The sequence below is a fragment of the Rattus norvegicus genome, chromosome 17 (assembly GCF_021556685.1).
Source record: "Rattus norvegicus strain SHRSP/BbbUtx chromosome 17, alternate assembly SHRSP_T2T, whole genome shotgun sequence".
Classification (NCBI taxonomy): Eukaryota; Metazoa; Chordata; class Mammalia; order Rodentia; family Muridae; genus Rattus; species Rattus norvegicus.
The window spans coordinates 57,999,845-58,019,202 of NC_141550.1; the positions used below are offsets into that span (position 1 = coordinate 57,999,845).

At 38.5% G+C, this 19,358-nt stretch overlaps 1 protein-coding gene across 11 annotated transcripts in view; it reads left to right on the forward strand.

The window, feature by feature from the left end:
* The window catches only part of Arhgap12 (Rho GTPase activating protein 12), a 113,522-nt gene extending 94,763 nt beyond the window's left edge, over nucleotides 1–18,759 (forward strand). For 6 of the 11 annotated variants that reach the window (XM_087590688.1, XM_087590691.1, XM_087590693.1 and 3 more), the window contains 9 exons: nucleotides 4,798–4,899; nucleotides 6,956–7,054; nucleotides 9,569–9,671; nucleotides 10,919–11,035; nucleotides 13,077–13,175; nucleotides 14,714–14,791; nucleotides 14,893–15,027; nucleotides 15,457–15,559; nucleotides 16,459–17,994. In XM_087590688.1, the coding sequence (XP_087446814.1) occupies nucleotides 4,798–4,899; nucleotides 6,956–7,054; nucleotides 9,569–9,671; nucleotides 10,919–11,035; nucleotides 13,077–13,175; nucleotides 14,714–14,791; nucleotides 14,893–15,027; nucleotides 15,457–15,559; nucleotides 16,459–16,633 (1,011 nt within the window). In that variant the 3' untranslated portion in view covers nucleotides 16,634–17,994. 11 annotated transcript variants of the gene reach the window in all.
* Nucleotides 18,760–19,358: the final 599 nt, after the last annotated feature.

The following is a 19,358-nucleotide window of genomic DNA, read 5'->3' on the forward strand; positions in this document are numbered from 1 at the left end:
CTTGTCCTTCTGTCCTGTTATAGGTGAGACATTGAGACATCAAACATTCAAACTTAAGAGTTGACAAGTAGTAAGTGACAGATCTGGGTTTAGAATGTCGAGAGTGGCTCCTGAGATCCTTCTTTGGGTATTTCTAGAACGTTTAGTAATTGCAGTTGAAATGTCAATATTCAAAAAAAATTAAAACTAAATTATTCTAAATGTATCTGGTCTGTTTTATATCCTTTCTAACCAGCATTTTCTTACAATTACTGTTTTTTTCAAATTAGCTTAGGAACCATGTTTGAGGACAGAGGGAACCATTATCAAACTCCCAACAGCCTTTTGTTTCCTACATTTGTGCTGCAGTTGTGTAGAGCAGTGCTGAGCCTGCTGACCTACACATGCCCAAGCTCTGTGTCTGTGGAATGGCGCCTAAAAATCCGTAGCAGTGTGCGCAGTCTAGAATAGTTCTTTTTGTGCCTCACTAACCCTTGGGTTAGTTCTCTGCTCAGCCAGTATATGGAAATTACTTAGAGTATACATTGATATCATAAGAGGAAAATGTCAGTATGACCTGTCTTTCTTAGAGTAGATTGATCATTATGTCTTCCTCCTTTTCCCTGGAATAATGTGGCAGTATTGTGTTAATGTCTTTCTGAAGAATTGTGTAATTATTTTTTTCTTCGTACTTGTGGCTCAACTTTTATTAAAAGCGGATTGAAGAAAATGAATGCATGAAAGAAATGAAATGGAGAAGCAGTTAAGATTAATAAATAATAAACCAATGCCTGAAATAAGCTGCAAGGTGTTCACTGATTTGTTAACTAATGAACCTTAACTATTGAAGGCTGTGGTAGATAAGAGAGTAGGCAGCGTGCTGAGTGAGGTCAGTGACAGCTATGTTTGTGATTAGTTTGTCTTTTTCAGAGAGAGAGAGAGAGAGAGAGAGAGAGAGAGAGAGAGAGAGAGAGAGAGAGAGAGAGAACGAACTCGCACGAGAACTCGAGCGAGTGCATATGGGTGCCATGGCTTGAATGTAACACTAAAGGATAGCTTTGTGAACTTGAACTCAGGTAACCAGCTCATGCTGCACTCCTACTTGGCCATCTCTTCAGCCCTGTGTAGGCTCTAAGAAATGCAGACATGGGGGAGGCCTTAGTGAAATACAGTTCAAAACTCACTGGGCTAGCCAATTTTGAATTGGAAGGATTATTAATGACAGTTCATTTGGGAGATTTATTGTTTTAATTTTTATCTTAAGTGAAGTTTTATTAATGTTATGGTCAGGTAAAAACCATTCACATACTAAGAGAATAAAAACAGTTAAATGGTTCAGTAACCAATAGTTGTATTTAAATAAGAAGTAGATGAGTCTATATAATGTATTTTACAACTACTTCATAAATACCAAGGTTTTGGCAGGATATGTAAGGCATCTCTTAGGATTACTGGACATGATTTGAAAGAATCTAGTTTTGCTTCTCCGCTCAGCAACTAGAGAAAACGTTGGTAAAGTGTATCCCCTTTCTGCAGTGGAGTTCTACCTGAGATGAGAGGACAGATTCTCAGTTAACTCTCAGAAGGTACAGGCTGACATTGGGTCCTGTCAGTGTCTGTCTCTATTTCCTGATTGCTGTTAGCACTTTAGTTTGACTGGCATTAAGCTACAGTGTTCACATTTTAAGAGTTTAGTTCTTTAGAAGTTATATCCACACTAAAATCCCAAGAGATCACTCGCAGAAATAGCAGACTCTCTAACCTTATACTCATCCAGGCTCATGCTCACCTACTCTCTCTGTTTCTTCTTCTTCTCTAATCATCATGTTCTTTACCTTTTTCAAAGAATAGTTACAATTGAGTAAATAGAACACATATATTCCACCTGTAATTGAGAAAGCTACACACAAATAATACACAAACATCAGTAGTTCTGAAGCATTCTTTTAAAAATTTTTATCTGTGTGGTTGAAGAAGAAAGCGAGGTTGGGGAGGGAAACTGAATGCAGGTGCACATAGCGGGCAGAGGACAGCTTTCAGAAGGTGTCCTTCTACCATGTCAGTTCTGGCTATGAACTCTGGTCATCAGGCCTGCTCAAGCAAACACCTTTATTCACTGAGCCATCCTACTAGTCCTTGAAGCGTTCTTTTATACTTTAAAAATTCTAAAAGTTCTAAAAATAGAACTGTTTTTAGGATAGGCTTTTCTGATATGAGTGGTGTCTATGAACTGAGGTGTTTGCAGATGACTGGTACCCTCACCTCTCACTTAACTGGACATTGTCAGATGTCCCATAGAGGATAAAGATCACTTCTGTCCTGGTACTCCAGAGAAAGTGGAAGGTAAGCTACATAAAACCACATGCAGGAACTCACCTGAAGGGGTCATAAGACAATGCCCAGTACTCCTCAGGAGGAGGTTAGGGTTTCTGAGCGGAGGGACTGGACAAGGTAGCTGAGAACCAGATGTGAGTCCTTTCTGTTGGCCTTCAGTTGTTTTGTTGTGAATATAGGTTAAGATGTGCGTATTTATGATGTCTTGTAAACCATTCACCTAAAGAATAAACATGAATATTTGTGATTACAAAATACTGTAGGAATTGTGTCTTTGGCAGACACGTTTGGGAGTTTAACTATGCGAGTATGGTGTCTGCTTATCGAGGTATGTTCTTATGCTACCTGGTTTCACTGTGCTTTTTCTCACTGACATTCCACTGTTGTGTGTTGTTATGAAATCATTTTCTTTCCTTGCCTCCTCGTGTCCTTTTGCCAACGGAGCTCCATCTATGAGTTCTTCCTTTCTCTGCTTTCTCTTTAGGGGAAAAAAAATATCAGTCCATTATCATACATAAAGTCTGGCACTGTTTCACCTGTTACTGTTTGTGTCTCTTTGCATCCTCTTACTACTGGTTGAGGTTTTTGTTGTTTGTTTTGTTGTGGGTGCTCTGAATATTCTGACAGGGAGGTGATTTCAGTAAAATCATAGTTTTTTGAAAACTATGATTTCAAAAAGAATGAGAAAAAATGGGCTGGAGAGATAGCTCAGGGATTAAGAGCACTGACTGCCCTTCCAGAGGTCCTGAGTTCAATTTCCAGCAACCACATGGTGGCTCACAACCATCTGTACCAATGGGGTCCAATGCCTTCTTCTGGTGTGTCTGAAGACTGCGACAGTGTGCTTATAATAAATAAATAAATAAATAAATAAATCTTTAAAGAAAAAAGAATGAGAAAAATGTTGCCAAACTTACTGATTCCATTTTTATTATTTTTCATATCACTGTTTATCTTTAACTGGTTAGTTATACGTTCTCTTAGATCACCTTGACCATCTACAAAACTTACTAGTAGCTAATTCAATAACTGATTTTGTTTTACTAAGTGTATTTCAAATTATAAAACATCTGGAATGTTTCAGTTCTGCCAAGAATTTTACTATGTCTGTTATAGCTTTATGGTTAATTGTTTTGGTTACAAAGGTAGAAATGGGGGTTGGGGATTTAGCTCAGTGGTAGAGCGCTTGCCTAGCAAGTGCAAGGCCCTGGGTTTGTTCCCCAGCTCCAAAAAAAAAAAAAAAAGAAAAAAACAAAAACAAAAAACAAAGGTAGAAATGTTTCGGGAGTAAATTCCATTCGGCCCCTATTTCTTGTTATAACAAGTGCATTGTGTAAATCTTTACTACTCACTGAAAAGTTGAAGAAAAATGAAGTAGTTGGAGTCTGGCCATTTCTTAGGTACAAAGCTGCTAAGTAGAGTTCTGCTCTTACAGTAGGAACTTATCTACCACAATATTGTCAGGCCTGATTCCAAGGGCAAGTATACATTGACATGACATTTCAGCAAATGAAGTTTTTTATATAAAATTCAGGAAATATTTGTAATCTTTATTACATGTAAATTATAGTTCTTAGAAAATTTAATGTACCAAATCATTGTGTGCCATAGGAATAACCTTTTTTATTCTTACCAAGCAGGCTGAGTAGAAAATTTAAATTATCAGAGGCTTACCAACAGAATAAATATGTGTTTAATGTACATTTTCTTTCTGCCAATCTTTTTTTTTCTTTCTTTCTTTTTTTTTTTCCTTTCTTTCTTTTTTTTTCGGGAGCTGGGGACCAAACTCGGCCTTGCGCTTTCTAGGCAAGCGCTCTACCACTGAGCTAAATCCCCAAGCCCTCTGCCAATCTTTCTTATATAGTTTTACAAAACATAATAAATAGCTAAGAACTTTTTTTAAGTACTCATGACACCTGCTTTCCTGTTCTTTTCATGGCTTTTATTATGATGCTAAAGGCTTTAGTATCTGACTTCCATTTTCTAGCAAAGGCTAAGTGAAATGATGGGCCTTAGGATTTCTGTTTCTATCAGTCATTGGTATAGTTATTGGCAACAGACCTAGTTGACAAGCAAATAAGTCTAATCAAAATAGGATTAGAGGATGTTCCTTAGAAAATGTATGTGACATCTGCTTGTGATTTGTGTACAGGTGATAGTTGGGCATCACATTCGAAACATAATTTTTTATATAACCACATACGGTGTACGATAAGTTATAAGAAATATAATATACTGTGAAGCGGCAGTGTATCCATGTCCACTTGTTTGCAAATAGAATTAGCCTGATCATAGCCTTCCTTATTGAGGAACTGAGGGCCTGTTAGTTTAAAGGCTCATCGGATTTAGATATACTTTATAATTCTTTAATCTGAAAAGAGAAGGATTTAAGACAATCTCTGTATTATACATAGTTGGTCTTCTTTTAGACATACCTATGCATGTATATCACATAATGTCTTTTCTCTTTTCTCTAAAATGAAGTTTGGGAGTAATCAGTCCAAACCAGAATTCACAGTGGACCTGAAGGGGGCAGCGATTGAAATGGCATCAAAGGACAAATCAAGCAAGAAGAACGTATTTGAAGTAAATAACTCACATTGTTGGCTTTAGTGTGTACATGTTTTAGGTTTTTATTGTGACAAATTTCAGCAAAGTTTGTGACTAAGTCGCTTGTACCATCATGTTGTAAGGGTGTGCGAGTGTGTGGGGAGAAGAGGAGGGAGGGTATCTCATGCCTTCTTAATGTCGCTGTGGCCCAGAACCATTTTACAGCAACGACATCGCTCCTCTTTGTCATTCCAAAGCTTCCACAGCAGTTTGTAATCAGTTTGTTATTGACATATAATAGACTACTCTAGAGCTTGGTAGCTTTGCAAAAGAGCTTCCCTCGCTTGTTCCAGTTAGTGTAGAATGAGAGACTGGGTGTTCTCTCTCACCTGGGGACCAGTCATGAGGTGCAGATGGAGTGGGTAGTTGGACTGACTCACTTTCCCCACATGTCCTATACTGGCTCGCGGATAGGTTTCCTTCTCCCTAAGATCTCTCTTGTTCAAGAAAGTTAACACAGGCTTCTCCACATGGCAAGTCAGGAGTCTAGCAGGGTGAGAGATGATAGAGATTCTAAAGGCCTGGACTTGGAAGTCGACCACCTGCCATGTACTGTTATAACACAGCTCAGAGGCCTCGCTGGCTGGCATTCAGGGACCTGAGTAGTAGTTCACCTGGGTCAGAAAGCAGTGAAGTCAGAAAGCTAGAGGAATTGTTGAGATATGTTTGTAATCTGTCCTCTATTTCCCCATTCTTTATAGCCTCATGTCCTGGGCCTTTCACATTTGTAGGCTGGGCACTTTGGCTTTGCCAGTGTCTTCCAAGCAGAATCTACATGATTCTTTCTCTTTATTTTCCCTCCTTATGTTCCAATCCTCTTTGAGCTCTGCTTCCCAAGTACAGTTTATCTCTAAGACTAAGACAAATGCTCCCACAGTGACGCTACTTACAGTGGTTAGCTTTGTCCTGATCTTAAACTCTTATCTGTGATCAGGAAGCCCTCCCTTGTCTAACACAGCATACATTTAGTGTTGGCGGTTGGCTGTCTAGAAATATGCATGAAAGGAGAAATCTCAAAGGAGAGCTGTCTTCTTAGACTTCTTTTACCTGATACTTTCCAGGTTACTATTTCATCATATCTTACATTTATTTATTTTTATTTTGAGGAATAGCCTTACTAAATAGTACTTGGAAAATTATGATGAATTAATTGATTGGGAGAAAAATGCCAAGTGTTCCTCTAGAAAAGCCAACCCAGTTATCAGCCAAGAAAGAGATATTGTTACAATTTACAGTTCTTTTATTGAAGTGTAAAAAAACAATATAGTCCAAAGAGATTAAATTGGTTTTGGGTTTCGTGTAAAATAATGGATATCCTTACTTCAGTTCATGATTAGACAGTTAGCAATATTTCTGCTCAGAAGGGGTGTGAAAGTTGGTGGGTTAGCTTGCAGTTAAAGGCACTTGCTGCCAAGCCTGAGTACTTGGGTTCAGTTCCTGGGATCAGCATGGAGGAGGAGAGAACTGACTAGTTGTCCTCTGACCTCCATACTCAAGGCATGGTACACACGCAATAAATAAATGAATTAAGTTAATAGATGTATAAACATTTTAAAGGGATGTGACATTATTATCGTTTATGCCTTGTCTTCATACTTAGTCATCATTGTCTGGTAAGTAGGAAATACTGCAAACCTAGCACTTACAGTAATATATGTAGCCAGATTAAGAAAATTCTCAGGCTATAAAAAATGTTTAAGCTGTATGCAATCCTACAGACTTTTGTTTCAGCTTTCATTGTCTGCATTGCTTTTATACTTGAATTTATTTTTAAATGATAAAGTATACTACTTTAGGACCAGAGTTACTAGATTTTTATTAGAATTTACTACAAAAAAAGGAGGCTCATGCTCTATAAAATAACCAGACTGGTGCTGACACTGATGAAATGCATCCCCTAGCTGCCTTGCTACCTCTACTGCTATGTGTAAGACTGAGCGCACTGCAGACTGTGGGCTTAGAAGTTCATGTTTTCACTTGTTCTGTTAAAAGCACTGACTGTGTTCTTTTTTCATGCTTCTTTTCTCTAAAGCTGAAAACCCGCCAAGGAACAGAACTGCTAATACAGTCTGATAACGATGCTGTTATTAATGATTGGTTTAAAGTTCTTAGTAGTACTATCAATAACCAGGTATGTATTTGACTTAAGCAAAAAATTTTTATTGCAGAACCAAGTGTAGTGATGCATGCCCCAATCCTAACACTTGGGAGGCAGAGGCAGAGGCAGAGGCGCAGAGAGGCAGAGAGGCAGAGGCAGAGGCAGAGGCAGGTGGACCCCTGTGAATATTAGGTTACCTTGGTTTACATAGTGAGTTCCAGAACAGCCAGAGCACCTTGTGAGACAGAGCTACCTGTCTCTATCTCTTGTTTAACTGCAGAGCTGTTTTCCTGATTTTCTAATCGTGGATTGTATATGCAAATTTCAGTTTACAGATGGAAAGACTGCATGCATACATGTATGTGCTAACCCAGGTGGGAAAGGCAAAGGTCACTTTAGTTTGTGCCAGTGATGTGACCAAACATTCTCACCTATGAAATGTCAGTGGTTTGCATCAGGGTTTCTGTTAGGCAGTGGTTCGTGAAGAAGGACCTACAGTGCTTAGTGCACATAGTATTTACTCAGTGTCCAAATGCATTGAAAGGGATACTGTGATGGGCAGAGGCCAGAGGTCAAGTTTTGAAGTGTATTGCATCTGTAGCCTCATCAGTGTGTTTCTAGTGACACCATGTCTACTTTTCTTCTGCTGCTTCTCTTCTGAAGGTGTTCATTGTTCACTCCTCCGGTCACCAAGAGCTGTGTGTTCTAGCATTCTTAACTTCTCACTTGTACTGAGGGCCTTCTAGCTGACGGAGATGAAAGATAACTCTTATTAAGTGAGATGTGAGCTTTTCTAGCAAATAGATCATAAACTATATATAGTATAATGTATTTTTTTTACTTTTATATCTTTATCTCTGAAACCATGACTGACTTTATTTTCATACCCAAATAAGAATAACCTTCTAAACCAGTTTCCTAATGTAGCATGATGACCTTTTTGTCTGTCTGTGTGTGTGTTTTGCTTGCTTTTGGTAGTTTGGATTAGCCTGGGGCATTGTACATGCTGGGCAGTCTTCCGCTGAGCTCATTGCTAAAATGTGATTGGTTTTGGTAGCCAGTAGTTCATTCTTAGAACCCTCCTATGCTCTTCATTAAGATCCATCTTGAGCCTGTGTCTGTCTGTTCAGATGCTTCTTTCCTAGCCCCTGTAGGTTTTCAGCTGTCATCACAGTACATACATTTATAACTGTGTGAGTCTGTGCACTGGGCACCAACATTACTACACCACAACTGCTTTGCAGAAGTTACAGTCAAAAGCAAGATAAACAATATGGGTTATCGCACAGTAAGATGTGTTGTACTGTGGTGATGAGGGAGTGTAACATACTCCAAAGACGTTAGGAAGGGCCAGCTTAGGGAAGGTACGGCAGGGTAGTGCTGCAAGGGTTTTGTTTTGTATGTGAGGTCTCTAGATGCAGAGAATGAGGCCAGCTAAGAAAGAGGGGCATATTAATTACTATGAGCTGTGAAAGTACCTACTGTCAAGCACTGAAGACCCAGATGCAGCTTCTTCCTGAGATCCCAGTACTGGGAGTAAGGCAGGAAGACTGCTGCAGGTGCAAGCCCAGCCTTGGATAGAGCTGATCTTAAATGATCACAAAATGCTACTGAGAGATACTGAGTCTTAGACTCAGTGATGTAAAGATGTGTTTTCTAAATGATTTTGAGATGGGAGATTTTTGAGTTTCATTAAAATTCCAAGTAGTTTTCTTGTAGAATTTGAGAGCCTTATTTTAAAATTCCTTTAGAGATAAAAGGAGCTAAAAGTACCCAAGACTTTGTTGAAGAAGGAAGTAAAGGACCTGCTTTATCATATATTAGGACTTTATAAATCTCTGTTAAGCAGTAGAGCTTCTGTCTATGTGGGGTAGATCTGTGGGACAGAGGAAAGTGCCTAGAGACAGACCTCCCTACCCATGGACACTTCATGTGAGAATAGCACTGAGGAACAGAGGGGAAGGACGTGCCTTGTGGTAAATAGTACTGGTGCAAGAAGAAATGGAGGCCCCTTATACCATAAACAGAAATAAACTCAGTGCAGCAGACCTCAGTTAAAAGGGAGTCAGAGTCCTTAGCTTTGGAAATTTGGTCCACTGTTTGACATCCTGTACAGGTTTTCTTGGTGGGGCCGTAGAAGAGGTCTCCTTCAGTAGAAGTAGAAGGTACTTCAGCACCTAACATCTGTGAGCGTTAAGTCTGTCTCCCGCTGTTGTTTCCACACTGTATGTACTAGTGTGCTCTTAAACTGTTGTCACAGGCATCATGGCTGTCCTGTCCAGGAGTGTAAGTCTGACCCTTTTGTCAGGAAGTCCATAGTCTTTTATCACCGACTTCCTAAGTGTTGTTTGTGCCAACCACGTGCAGTGTCAAGTGAGTCAGGTATACCTAATGTTCTGTGAATTCTATTAAAGATTGATCAAATACCAAAATCATTACACTGTACACTGTTCTCCTAAAATCACTGGTAAGAGTCAGTCAGTCTGAAAAATAGGCTGTTCATCTACAGCAACTTGAGAAGTAATCTATGTTTTCTGACACTGACAGGTAGCAGAGGCTGATGAAGCAGCTGAAGAGGAGGCTCCAGATTCACCTGGGGTAGAAAAGCAGGATAAAGAAAAGGACCAGAAGGAGCTTAAAAAACTTCGCTGTGAGTCGTTTGCTCCTTTGCTGATAAATGTCCATATAAAATGCAGTCTTCGGTATTAGAAAGTGACAGGTTAATTAAGTACTATCTTTTAGCTCTTTGTTACTTTTAACCATAGCATGCATTATGTGATGTAATAATTTTAAGGCAGATACTTTAAGAGAAAATATAGTACACATCTCTTGAGGCCTCTAGGAAGCGAGGCTCTTTTGAGTTAAAAGTATGTAGTTTTGTATAAAATCTTAGACTTTGGAAGTCTGAAGTCAAGGGCTAATCACTAGACAGCTCCACCCCTACTCCAGGCACCAGGCAGCTCACTCTCATGTGCTCACACACACAGCCATGCACTTGGATCTCCAGAGCACACGGAAAGGGGCAGAGCTAAGCTACCAGTTTTAAGAAATGCAGAATCTTGTGAAGTATATTATTGGCTGTTAACTGTGACTCCACACCTTTTCTGGTTTAACTAATCCACATGCTGAGCTCAGGTGTTTCTGGCCTTCTAATTAAGTGATTAGAAACTCACTTCAACTTTTATACCTACCACCACCACCACCACCACCACCACCACCACCACCACCACCACCACCACCACCACCACCAGTGTTAATACTAAGTTTTGTGATTTTTGAGATTCATTGGTTCTGTGTAGTCCAGACTGTCTTCAAGCTCTCTCTGAAGCCCAGGCCAGCTGCGAGCTCTAGATTCTCCTGCCTCTGATTCTCATATGATGACATAGGAAATTACAGGCATATGTCATCACACCTGGATTTAACTTTTAATTCTTGATCTATATATTTCATACTCTTAGTGTTCTTCAAATATAATTATTTTTAACAAATGTACTTGAGAATTTCATATTACTGTAAATTGAAATATTATAGAGCAGGTTCTGTATTCTCCCTTTTGACATCAGTACAGATAATCACGAGAACCTCAAACACAAGTATGTGGACTTTGCAGACCCTTCAGCAGTTCTCTGGGATAGGAATTTTGGGTTGAGTTGTGAAATTCGTGTGTCATTTTTACCCTCTGACACACATGGGAAAGTAAAATCACTTGTTAATGTCTTGACTCATACTAAAGAAAGTAAGGTATAGTTCACTTTTAGTTACAACAATGAAAATCTCACTTAAAATTAGAATAGCCATCTCTGCTATAATTTGACCACGGGATTGATATGTTTTGTGTCATCTGTGGAAAACTCTCAGAGAACTTTCCTGAAATACAAAATATCTGTTTGTCTTAAGCAATGAAAGGATCCAGCATGGATTCTTCAGAGCAGAAGAAAACTAAGAAAAACTTAAAGAAGTTTCTTACCCGGCGCCCCACTTTGCAAGCTGTTCGTGAGAAAGGTTATATCAAAGGTATGGAGAAGTGGTGCTCATAGTGATGGATGTTGGCTGACTCAGAAATAAGGTGTTTGAAGTTAAAACTGAACATATCCAACATTTCCCTTTTTTATCTGTTAAGTTTTCAGCTACAGGGTTGAAAAGCATTTGAATAATTAGCACTGATTTTTAAAAAATGCACAGTAAAGGGTAGCTAAAACATGGAGCCAGGTATTAATCTTAAACTCGCATTTTTGAAGCCTGTGTCAGAGGACAAATGAGATGCAGGTGGGCAGCGGTGATCTTATCGGTCATGACAGTAGAGTTTTGGTTCTGCACCATAAGGATCAGACGTTAGAAATGAGACAGACAGCTCTAAGAGCATGAAGGGAGCATGAGTGAATGGCTCTGTTCCTGATTGTTTGCTTTTAGCTCTAACTTAAGATAAGTTTACAATTAATAAAAAATGTTTTCCACTGATTATTTTGTATATTTCTTAATTTATGATCACTGTAGTGTACCAGTAAAGAGAAAGGTGTTCCTTAAAAGCACATATGTCTGTGTATACCAACAGTTACTTATAGTTGTGTTTATCTTGGGAGATTAAATTTTTAAATTTGTAACTCAAACCAGTAGCATTTATTCAGAAATAGTGGTGATGCACAATGTGATATATGAGTTTGGTTTTAAGTTTATAGCAGACCATCACTAAACATGCTTGCAAAGTATCTTTTCAGTTGAAAAACAAAGATGAGTACCATTAAGGGCATATGTAAGAATATATAAGAATCAGCTGATTCACATTAGCAACTGTACCTGGGTTTGGTAGTACCCTTCTATATTCCCAGTGCTTGGGAGGTGAAGGCAGAAAGATCAGGTGTTCAAGGTCTCCTTCCATGTATATATAGCCCAGCATGTATTTAATTGAGACCTTGTCTCAAAAAAACAAACAAGCAAACACAAACTGAAAAATAGGCTGCAGAAATGAGCCAGCAGATAAGAATGTGTGAATGTGTACTGTCCCTGCAAAGGACAACTGCTGGGTTCCCAGCACCCTTTCCCGGTGGTTTACAACTTCCTTTGTAACTCCAGCTCCAGAGGATCTAATGCCTTTAGCCTCCATGGGCACATGTACTCACATGCATATACCCATGCACAGACATAAAATAAAAACAGTCACTTCCCCAAACAAAATAATGTAGAATTGGTTTAATCCCAATCTGGGGTTTCTACCCCACCTTTGACCATCAGTTCCCAGATAAAGACACACACAGCCTTTATATGTACAGCAAACCTTAAACAGCACAAGAGCTGGGCAGGTATCTTCCATCCGTGCTGTTAGATTCTACTTCCCTATGGGTAGCCCCAGTTTTTACTTACTGTGTTTGATCTGCCATGTTTTCATGACTCATCTAACCCATGGTGGCTTCTCCCTCCCCCTTCCCTTTCTTCTCCCCTTCCTCTTTCTCCCTCTTGGTTCTCCTCTGAACCCCCAAGCTCAAGAATCCTAAAACTCCACCTATGTCTCCTCTGCCCAGCTATTGGCTGTGGGCATCTTTATTCACCAATCAGAAATAACTTGGGGGCAAGGTCACAAAGTTACTTTGGTCTATGTGTTGGGTCTATGAACCAGTGTTAGCATTAGAAATACAAGCAGCATCAGGCCAGCCCACTACAAAGTAGCAATCTTAGGGGCTATAGATAAGTACTTCTGGATAAAGGATGTAGGTTGGTTTGCTGTTCAGAGCCTTCAAAAAAAGTGACAGAAAGTGACTGGCAATCAGTTATCTTAGTTATGGATAGTGAAGTTTTTCTGAGGGGATTTTTGCCTGAGACCAGAAAAGGAAGCCATATTTAGGGAGAAGCTCTCTACAGGAGGAATAAAGTGTGCAGAGCTTTCCCACAAGAGTGAATTTCGTTCTTGGAGTTTATTCAGGAAGACTGGGGTGAGGCTGAAGGAGGCACATGTGAATGATGTTAGGATCCCAGCATATTTTCTCTTGCACTCTGAAGGACTCAGCAATTTCCTGAACTGACCTTTAGCAAGATGATTCATTAAAAACAAAATCTCTTTCAGATCAGGTATTTGGATCTAATCTTGCTAATCTGTGTCAGAGAGAGAATGGGACAGTGCCAAAGTTTGTGAAGTTATGCATTGAGCACGTCGAAGAGCATGGTAAGATCACCTCCAAGTTTTGTTCTTCACATTAATCAAAACTGCTCATTGGTTCAGCATTGAAATTCCTAGATCTGGGCCAGCACAGTGGTGGCTCAGCTGATAAAGGTGCTAGCCACAGGCCTGAGGACCTGAGAGAGAGAGAGAGAGAACAAGAACTATTTTCTACAAGGTGTCCTTTGACCTTCACATAGGCACTATGACACACACACACACACACACACACATACACACACACACACACACACACACACCAGAAAGTAAATAAGTGTAATAAAAGCCTTTAAGGGATTTCTTGACCTTTTTTTTTTAGTAAGGCAACTAAAAGATCCTACAGTGAGAGAGAGAGAGAGAGAGAGAGAGAGAGAGAGAGAGAGAGAGAATATATGAGCATTTTGTTTGCAAAAGTATTACGTTACATACTTGAACATGTTTTGAATTAAGGCCTTCAGGTGACAGTTAGTGTTTGATATGTCACCATGATATCTGCCAAGTCATTTGGAGTTGCCAGTACTTAAATGGAAACAGTGGTGACTGAAGGCAAACTCCAGGACTGATTAGCCAGTGTGAGTGCTCCAAGGATGTTCACACAACAGGAAATGCTTGTGTGTTACAACAGAAAGGAGAGCTCGACTGTAAAGTATCTAAATACACAGTCCCCGAGAAGAACACAACTATATGGCATTTTTATTTAAATTTAACATGTAATTATATTACCTACTTATGACCGACAGTATAGTCACACCATCGTGTGTGTCAGAAGCGTCTGGCACAGTTAGCAACTAGTGTTACCAGTTTCAGATGTTTTGCCCGGTGTGACAGTGGAGGCCCTGCACTGTTTACTGCCTTATGTAAGGCTAAATGATTACTAGCACATTAGAAATGTCTTTTCTTCCATATGTACAGCTTTGTGATTTAGTGGGCATTTAACTTTTAGGTTTAACTATGAGTTTCAAATGATTCTGGCCCATATCTGAAAGAAGTTATTATCATGTGGTATGCTCTTTATAGAACCACTAGATAAGTCTACCATAAGCAGTTGGTGTGACAGACACTTGTGAGAGTGCTAGGTTCTTCATTATGTGCATTTACATTATTAAATAATGTGCAAAAAGATGGATGCGTTGGTCTTCACTTTTTTTTTTAACTATCTCCAGGTGTTACTAATTTTTTCTGAGTTTTGTGAGATTTTTTTTCATGAGCTTAGCTACAGTGTGTACCTGATAAAATGTAGAATAGTATTGAACAGAATTCAGAGTAAATCGTTATTTCATCTGCCTGCCAAGTGTCTAAAATGATGTTTAGAGGAACCGAGTATTTGCCCATATGATTTTGGAGCTGTTAAGAACATGAATTCTGAAGCTGGTGCAGTGTCTCTGCAGCTCCAGCTGCTTGGACAGCTGAAGCAGAGGATTGCTTGAGCCCAGGGTTTAAGGCCAGCCTGGGCACTGTGGTGAGATTTCAAAATGGAGACATTTATGCATCTTCAGAAGTCACAAATGAGTTTCTTTCCAACATGAATTTTTACTTCCTCTTAGGTTTAGATGTTGATGGGATCTACAGAGTGAGTGGCAACCTGGCGGTGATCCAGAAGCTGAGGTTTGCAGTCAATCATGGTAAGAATGCACTCCCTACCTTTATACCCAGAAGCATTGGCATGACTTAAAGAACTGGTTCACAGCAATTTTTACAATGTCTTATTCCTGCTGTTTTTCAGATGAGAAGTTGGACTTGAACGACAGTAAATGGGAAGACATTCATGTCATCACAGGAGCACTCAAAATGTTTTTTCGAGAATTACCAGAACCTCTTTTTACATTTAATCATTTCAATGATTTTGTTAATGCAATTAGTAAGTATGCTGCTCTGCTCAGTGTTTTTCCTTTTTTTAAAGATATATTTATTTTATGTATGTGAGTAAGTACACTGTGGCTGTCTTTAGACACACCAAAAGAGGACATTGGATTCCATTACAGGTGGTTGTGGTTGCTGGGAATTGAACTTGGGACCTCTGGAAGAGCAGTCAGTGCTCTTAACTGCTGAGCCATCTCTCCAACCTCTCAGTTTTTTCTTAAATTTAAAATCATTTTTACAAATTAAGCTATTGCATTATTCAGTCTTTTTCAAACAGGTTTTTTCAATAGACTGTATAGCTCTAGAGATTTTAAATGCAACCACCAGATGTCACTGTGCATTACCAAACACCAGCTTCCAAACTATGTCATTGCTTTTCGTTCTGTAAGAGTTTGTTACAAACTATCTGCTTATTACTTTTCTTTAGAACAAGAACCAAGACAGCGTGTCACTGCGGTTAAGGACCTAATCAGACAACTGCCAAAGCCAAATCAAGACACAATGCAGATTCTGTTTAGACACCTCAAAAGGTAAGGGACTGCACAGCTGGGAAGCATGGGATAGAACAGCGGAGGACAGGGTCAGCAGGCATCATTCTGTTCCCAAATGTGTCCTTTGTTGTCTTTGTAAATTATGAAAAGAAACCTGACTGATAGTGTCCATTTCTTTTAGTAAAATGCTTTGGTGTGAAGACTTTGTTAAAGTCTATATTTTATGTAAAGTGTTTGTGTGATGCCCATCGCACAGAAGGTGTTCTGACAAGCTTGAAGTTAATCAATAGACGCTGGGATAGCTTCAGTGAGGCACATTACGTTATTTTAAAACAACTTCATGGCTGAAGATTACTACTGCGTGGCTACTTTAATAAATGATTTTGTTCAGTCTCTACAAAGAACATTGAAATGGTAAAGTAGGGCTGGCTCGTGGCTCGCATGTAAAGGCATGTGCTGGTGAATGTGCGGTCTCCCATTCAATCCCAAGGACCCACATGATGGAAGAGATAACTGACTCTCACAGGTTGTCCTCCAACTTTCTCATATGTGCTTTGTGGCAAGTGTGCGTACACGTACACGTACACACACACACACACACACAATAAGTCAAATGTAAAAGTAAATAAAATAATAAAGTACCAGTTAGAGAAAAATTTTTAGTAATATTAAATTGAAAGTTTTAATTTCTAGTCCCTGATGAAATACCCTCCCCATATAAAGGATAGATTATTGTTACTTAAGTTCTTAAAATCATTTAAGGTAAAATATACACATTTAAAGTTTGCCAAAACAGCAAGATGGAAATCTACATGACTAAAGCCTTCCTGTGTCATGCAGCACATCAAGCATTGTCTTTCTAAACGCAGACCGTTAGCTTTGTAATACAACTCAAAGTTTTCCTCTGTTTTTAAAATAAGTTTGTTTTCTTCCCTTAGGGTTATAGAAAATGGAGAAAAAAACCGAATGACCTATCAAAGCATAGCGATTGTTTTTGGCCCCACCCTTCTAAAGCCAGAAAGAGAGACTGGTAATATAGCGGTTCATACTGTGTACCAAAACCAGATTGTAGAGCTGATTCTCCTGGAATTAAGCACTGTCTTTGGACGTTGACTCTTATGAAAGACAGCCTATGGAATAGATGCTGGATTCCAAGATTTCAAGTCTTACACATGGTGTGTTTCATTTTGGACCAAGCAGTGACTCTGATTTTGCACTTTTTTGAGGGTCAGAGAGGAAGAAGAGAGTGAAGGCACCAGCTGGGACCTCATTTGCTGCTTTGTTGGCTGTAAATTTGGATTCATTTTATCCTGGATGCTTGCATTTCATCCTCCAAATATCAGTAAACATCAAAACTCAGAATTCTGACCAGTCATATACACTGGATAATTTGGTAAGGACAACCATTTAGGTCCCCTGCGGTATTGTCCTTGCCATCTTCAAACTGGATAATGTAGATTCCTTCTCATGGTCCATAAGCTCTTTACTTGGTACAATGATACTCACTGTCAGTTATTTTAAAAATGCTCTTGGGCATTTAAGACAAATGAAGTTGATCCATTTCAAGCCTGTGTACTGCTTTTTTCAGGGTGTTTGCATGAGTGGCAGTCTTAAGTGCCGAAGCTCATAACCCAGGTAGAATCCCTGGGTGAAGGTTTGCTGTCTAATTTTACTGTCTCATGGCATTTTTCTAGATACCTTAGTGGTCTGTTGGAGCAGCACACTGACAGGACTTAAAACACTGTGATATACTGGAGTTCTGGTTAGTCTAAGTCAAATCAGGGTATTTGGTACCTGTCTTGCTGTACTGAATTATAGCTAACAATCTTTATTATATTTAGTGCCATGTTGAGTTTTTGGTATGATCCTGTGGAAACAGACATTGTTTGATGTAAGTATGGGCTAAGGACCTAATATAATTTACCTTATGTATATAACTGTGTTGTATAGGCTCAGAGTACATCTAACTCAATGTTTCTAATCATGACATTGTTAACTGTTTCCATGAATATTTGGCTTCCTCCAGACAGAGGCCATTATTTGGGAAAGTTAAATTGTGCACTTTTAGGTTTTAATTACAATTATAGGCAGACCACTGCTATGAGAATGGTACTGAGAAATACTGAATAGACTTGCTAAATAGTGAAACACTACGGGAGCAGCTCCTTAGGTTATTTAATATGTACAGAAGACATTAGAAAAATGATTATAGAATTCTAACCCCAGCTAAAATAGCGGAAACCTGTACATTGGATGTTGGATAGAAAATGACACTGCAAAATTTGAGTATTTTCTTTTTAAATTACTAATGAAGATTGATTTGTATAATAAAACAGGGTTTGGAAGGTTTTGTTAGAGGGAGGCATGGTCTGTTGAAGATTTTTAAATGTATTTTTCTAGATTAACTGCTGTATATGAAATGTCTAATCTAATAAAGGAAACTACAATATGCTTAGTTTTTTTCCCATTGGAAATGTGCATTTTGGTTCTTAATTTTGTTATTGTTTTGTTTTTATTTACTGGCATACTTTTATACCTCATTTTAGAAAATCAACCAAATCCATATTTCTTGTGGTAGATTGACTTTTCTCATTTCATATGTTTTCTTTTTTTTTTTTTTTTTTTTTTTTCTGTACCAACATTTCCCTAACACCACACACTTCCTCATCATCAGTGTTTGAAAGGAAATGATTTCTGACCATGATCCTTTTTCCTAGGATCATTGATGATTTTCCAGATTACCTTCGGGGGTGGGGGGATAATCTGTGTAGTGTGTGTGTGTGTGTGTTCTGTCCAAAACCTTTCTCCTAAGTCTTGTGGCTAAGATATTGTGTGTGTTGTTGTAATCTTAAGTAGGTAACAAACCAAGCTGCTTGACAGCTCATGCAGATTGCTTTGGGTGGGGAGAAATTCTAAACCAGAATGTATAGACTTGAAGATGCCATTAATAACATAGTGTACTAGAGCTCTTGTATCTTGACTGTGTACCAGGAAATCAATTAGACTCAAATTTGTGATCTGTGGTGTTCTTGCTCTTGGTGATCATGAACATGTCAAAAGTTTTAAATTGTCCTGTGTTTCTTGTTTCAAAGTACATGTGTGTATGCAAAGTCTTTAATGTTGTATTGGTCTACCACTAATAATTGTATTGTAATAGTGTATGTACAATGAGATAAGTGTCTTGTGTTTTCATCCTTTGTGAATTAAAATTTATGGATTGTTTTTGTAATAACAAAACCAGTAATATTTTCCTTCCTTGACAAGTTGATTTTTTTTTAGCAGAAAGTATATTAAAAACTAAAATAAATATTATTAGTACAGTTTCATTTACTAATAGAAGGTTCTTCAAAATACCATAAAAGAGACAATAGAAAAGTGTATTCAAACCACTGTTAAAATTCTAGTTAGAAAAATATTTCCTTAAATTTTGTTTCACTGAGGTATTTTATCTTTTACTCTGAAGGCTATGAAATAGCTCTGAAAAGTGTTATGTTTTAGATAGAGGAAAATCTAATATTTTTCTTTTGTGAAGATAACAAATAAAATCATGAATTCAGCCAAACTTCAAACTTAGTGGAGTATATGCTATGATTATACAAATACACCCACACATAAGTTATACATAGCTATTGCCCAGAGAAGTGAAAACTCACTAGAACCATAAATTATGCATAGCTATTGCCCAGAGAAGTGAAAACTCACCAAACCAGTTGTGGCCAATGCCAGGAGATCTATGACTATTGTAATGTCAATATAATATTGGATACTTAGTTAATCTGCAGCAGCAAAAAAATTAATTCTTGTGCCAGGAGTGATTTTTTTTTCAGCTTATGAGAAA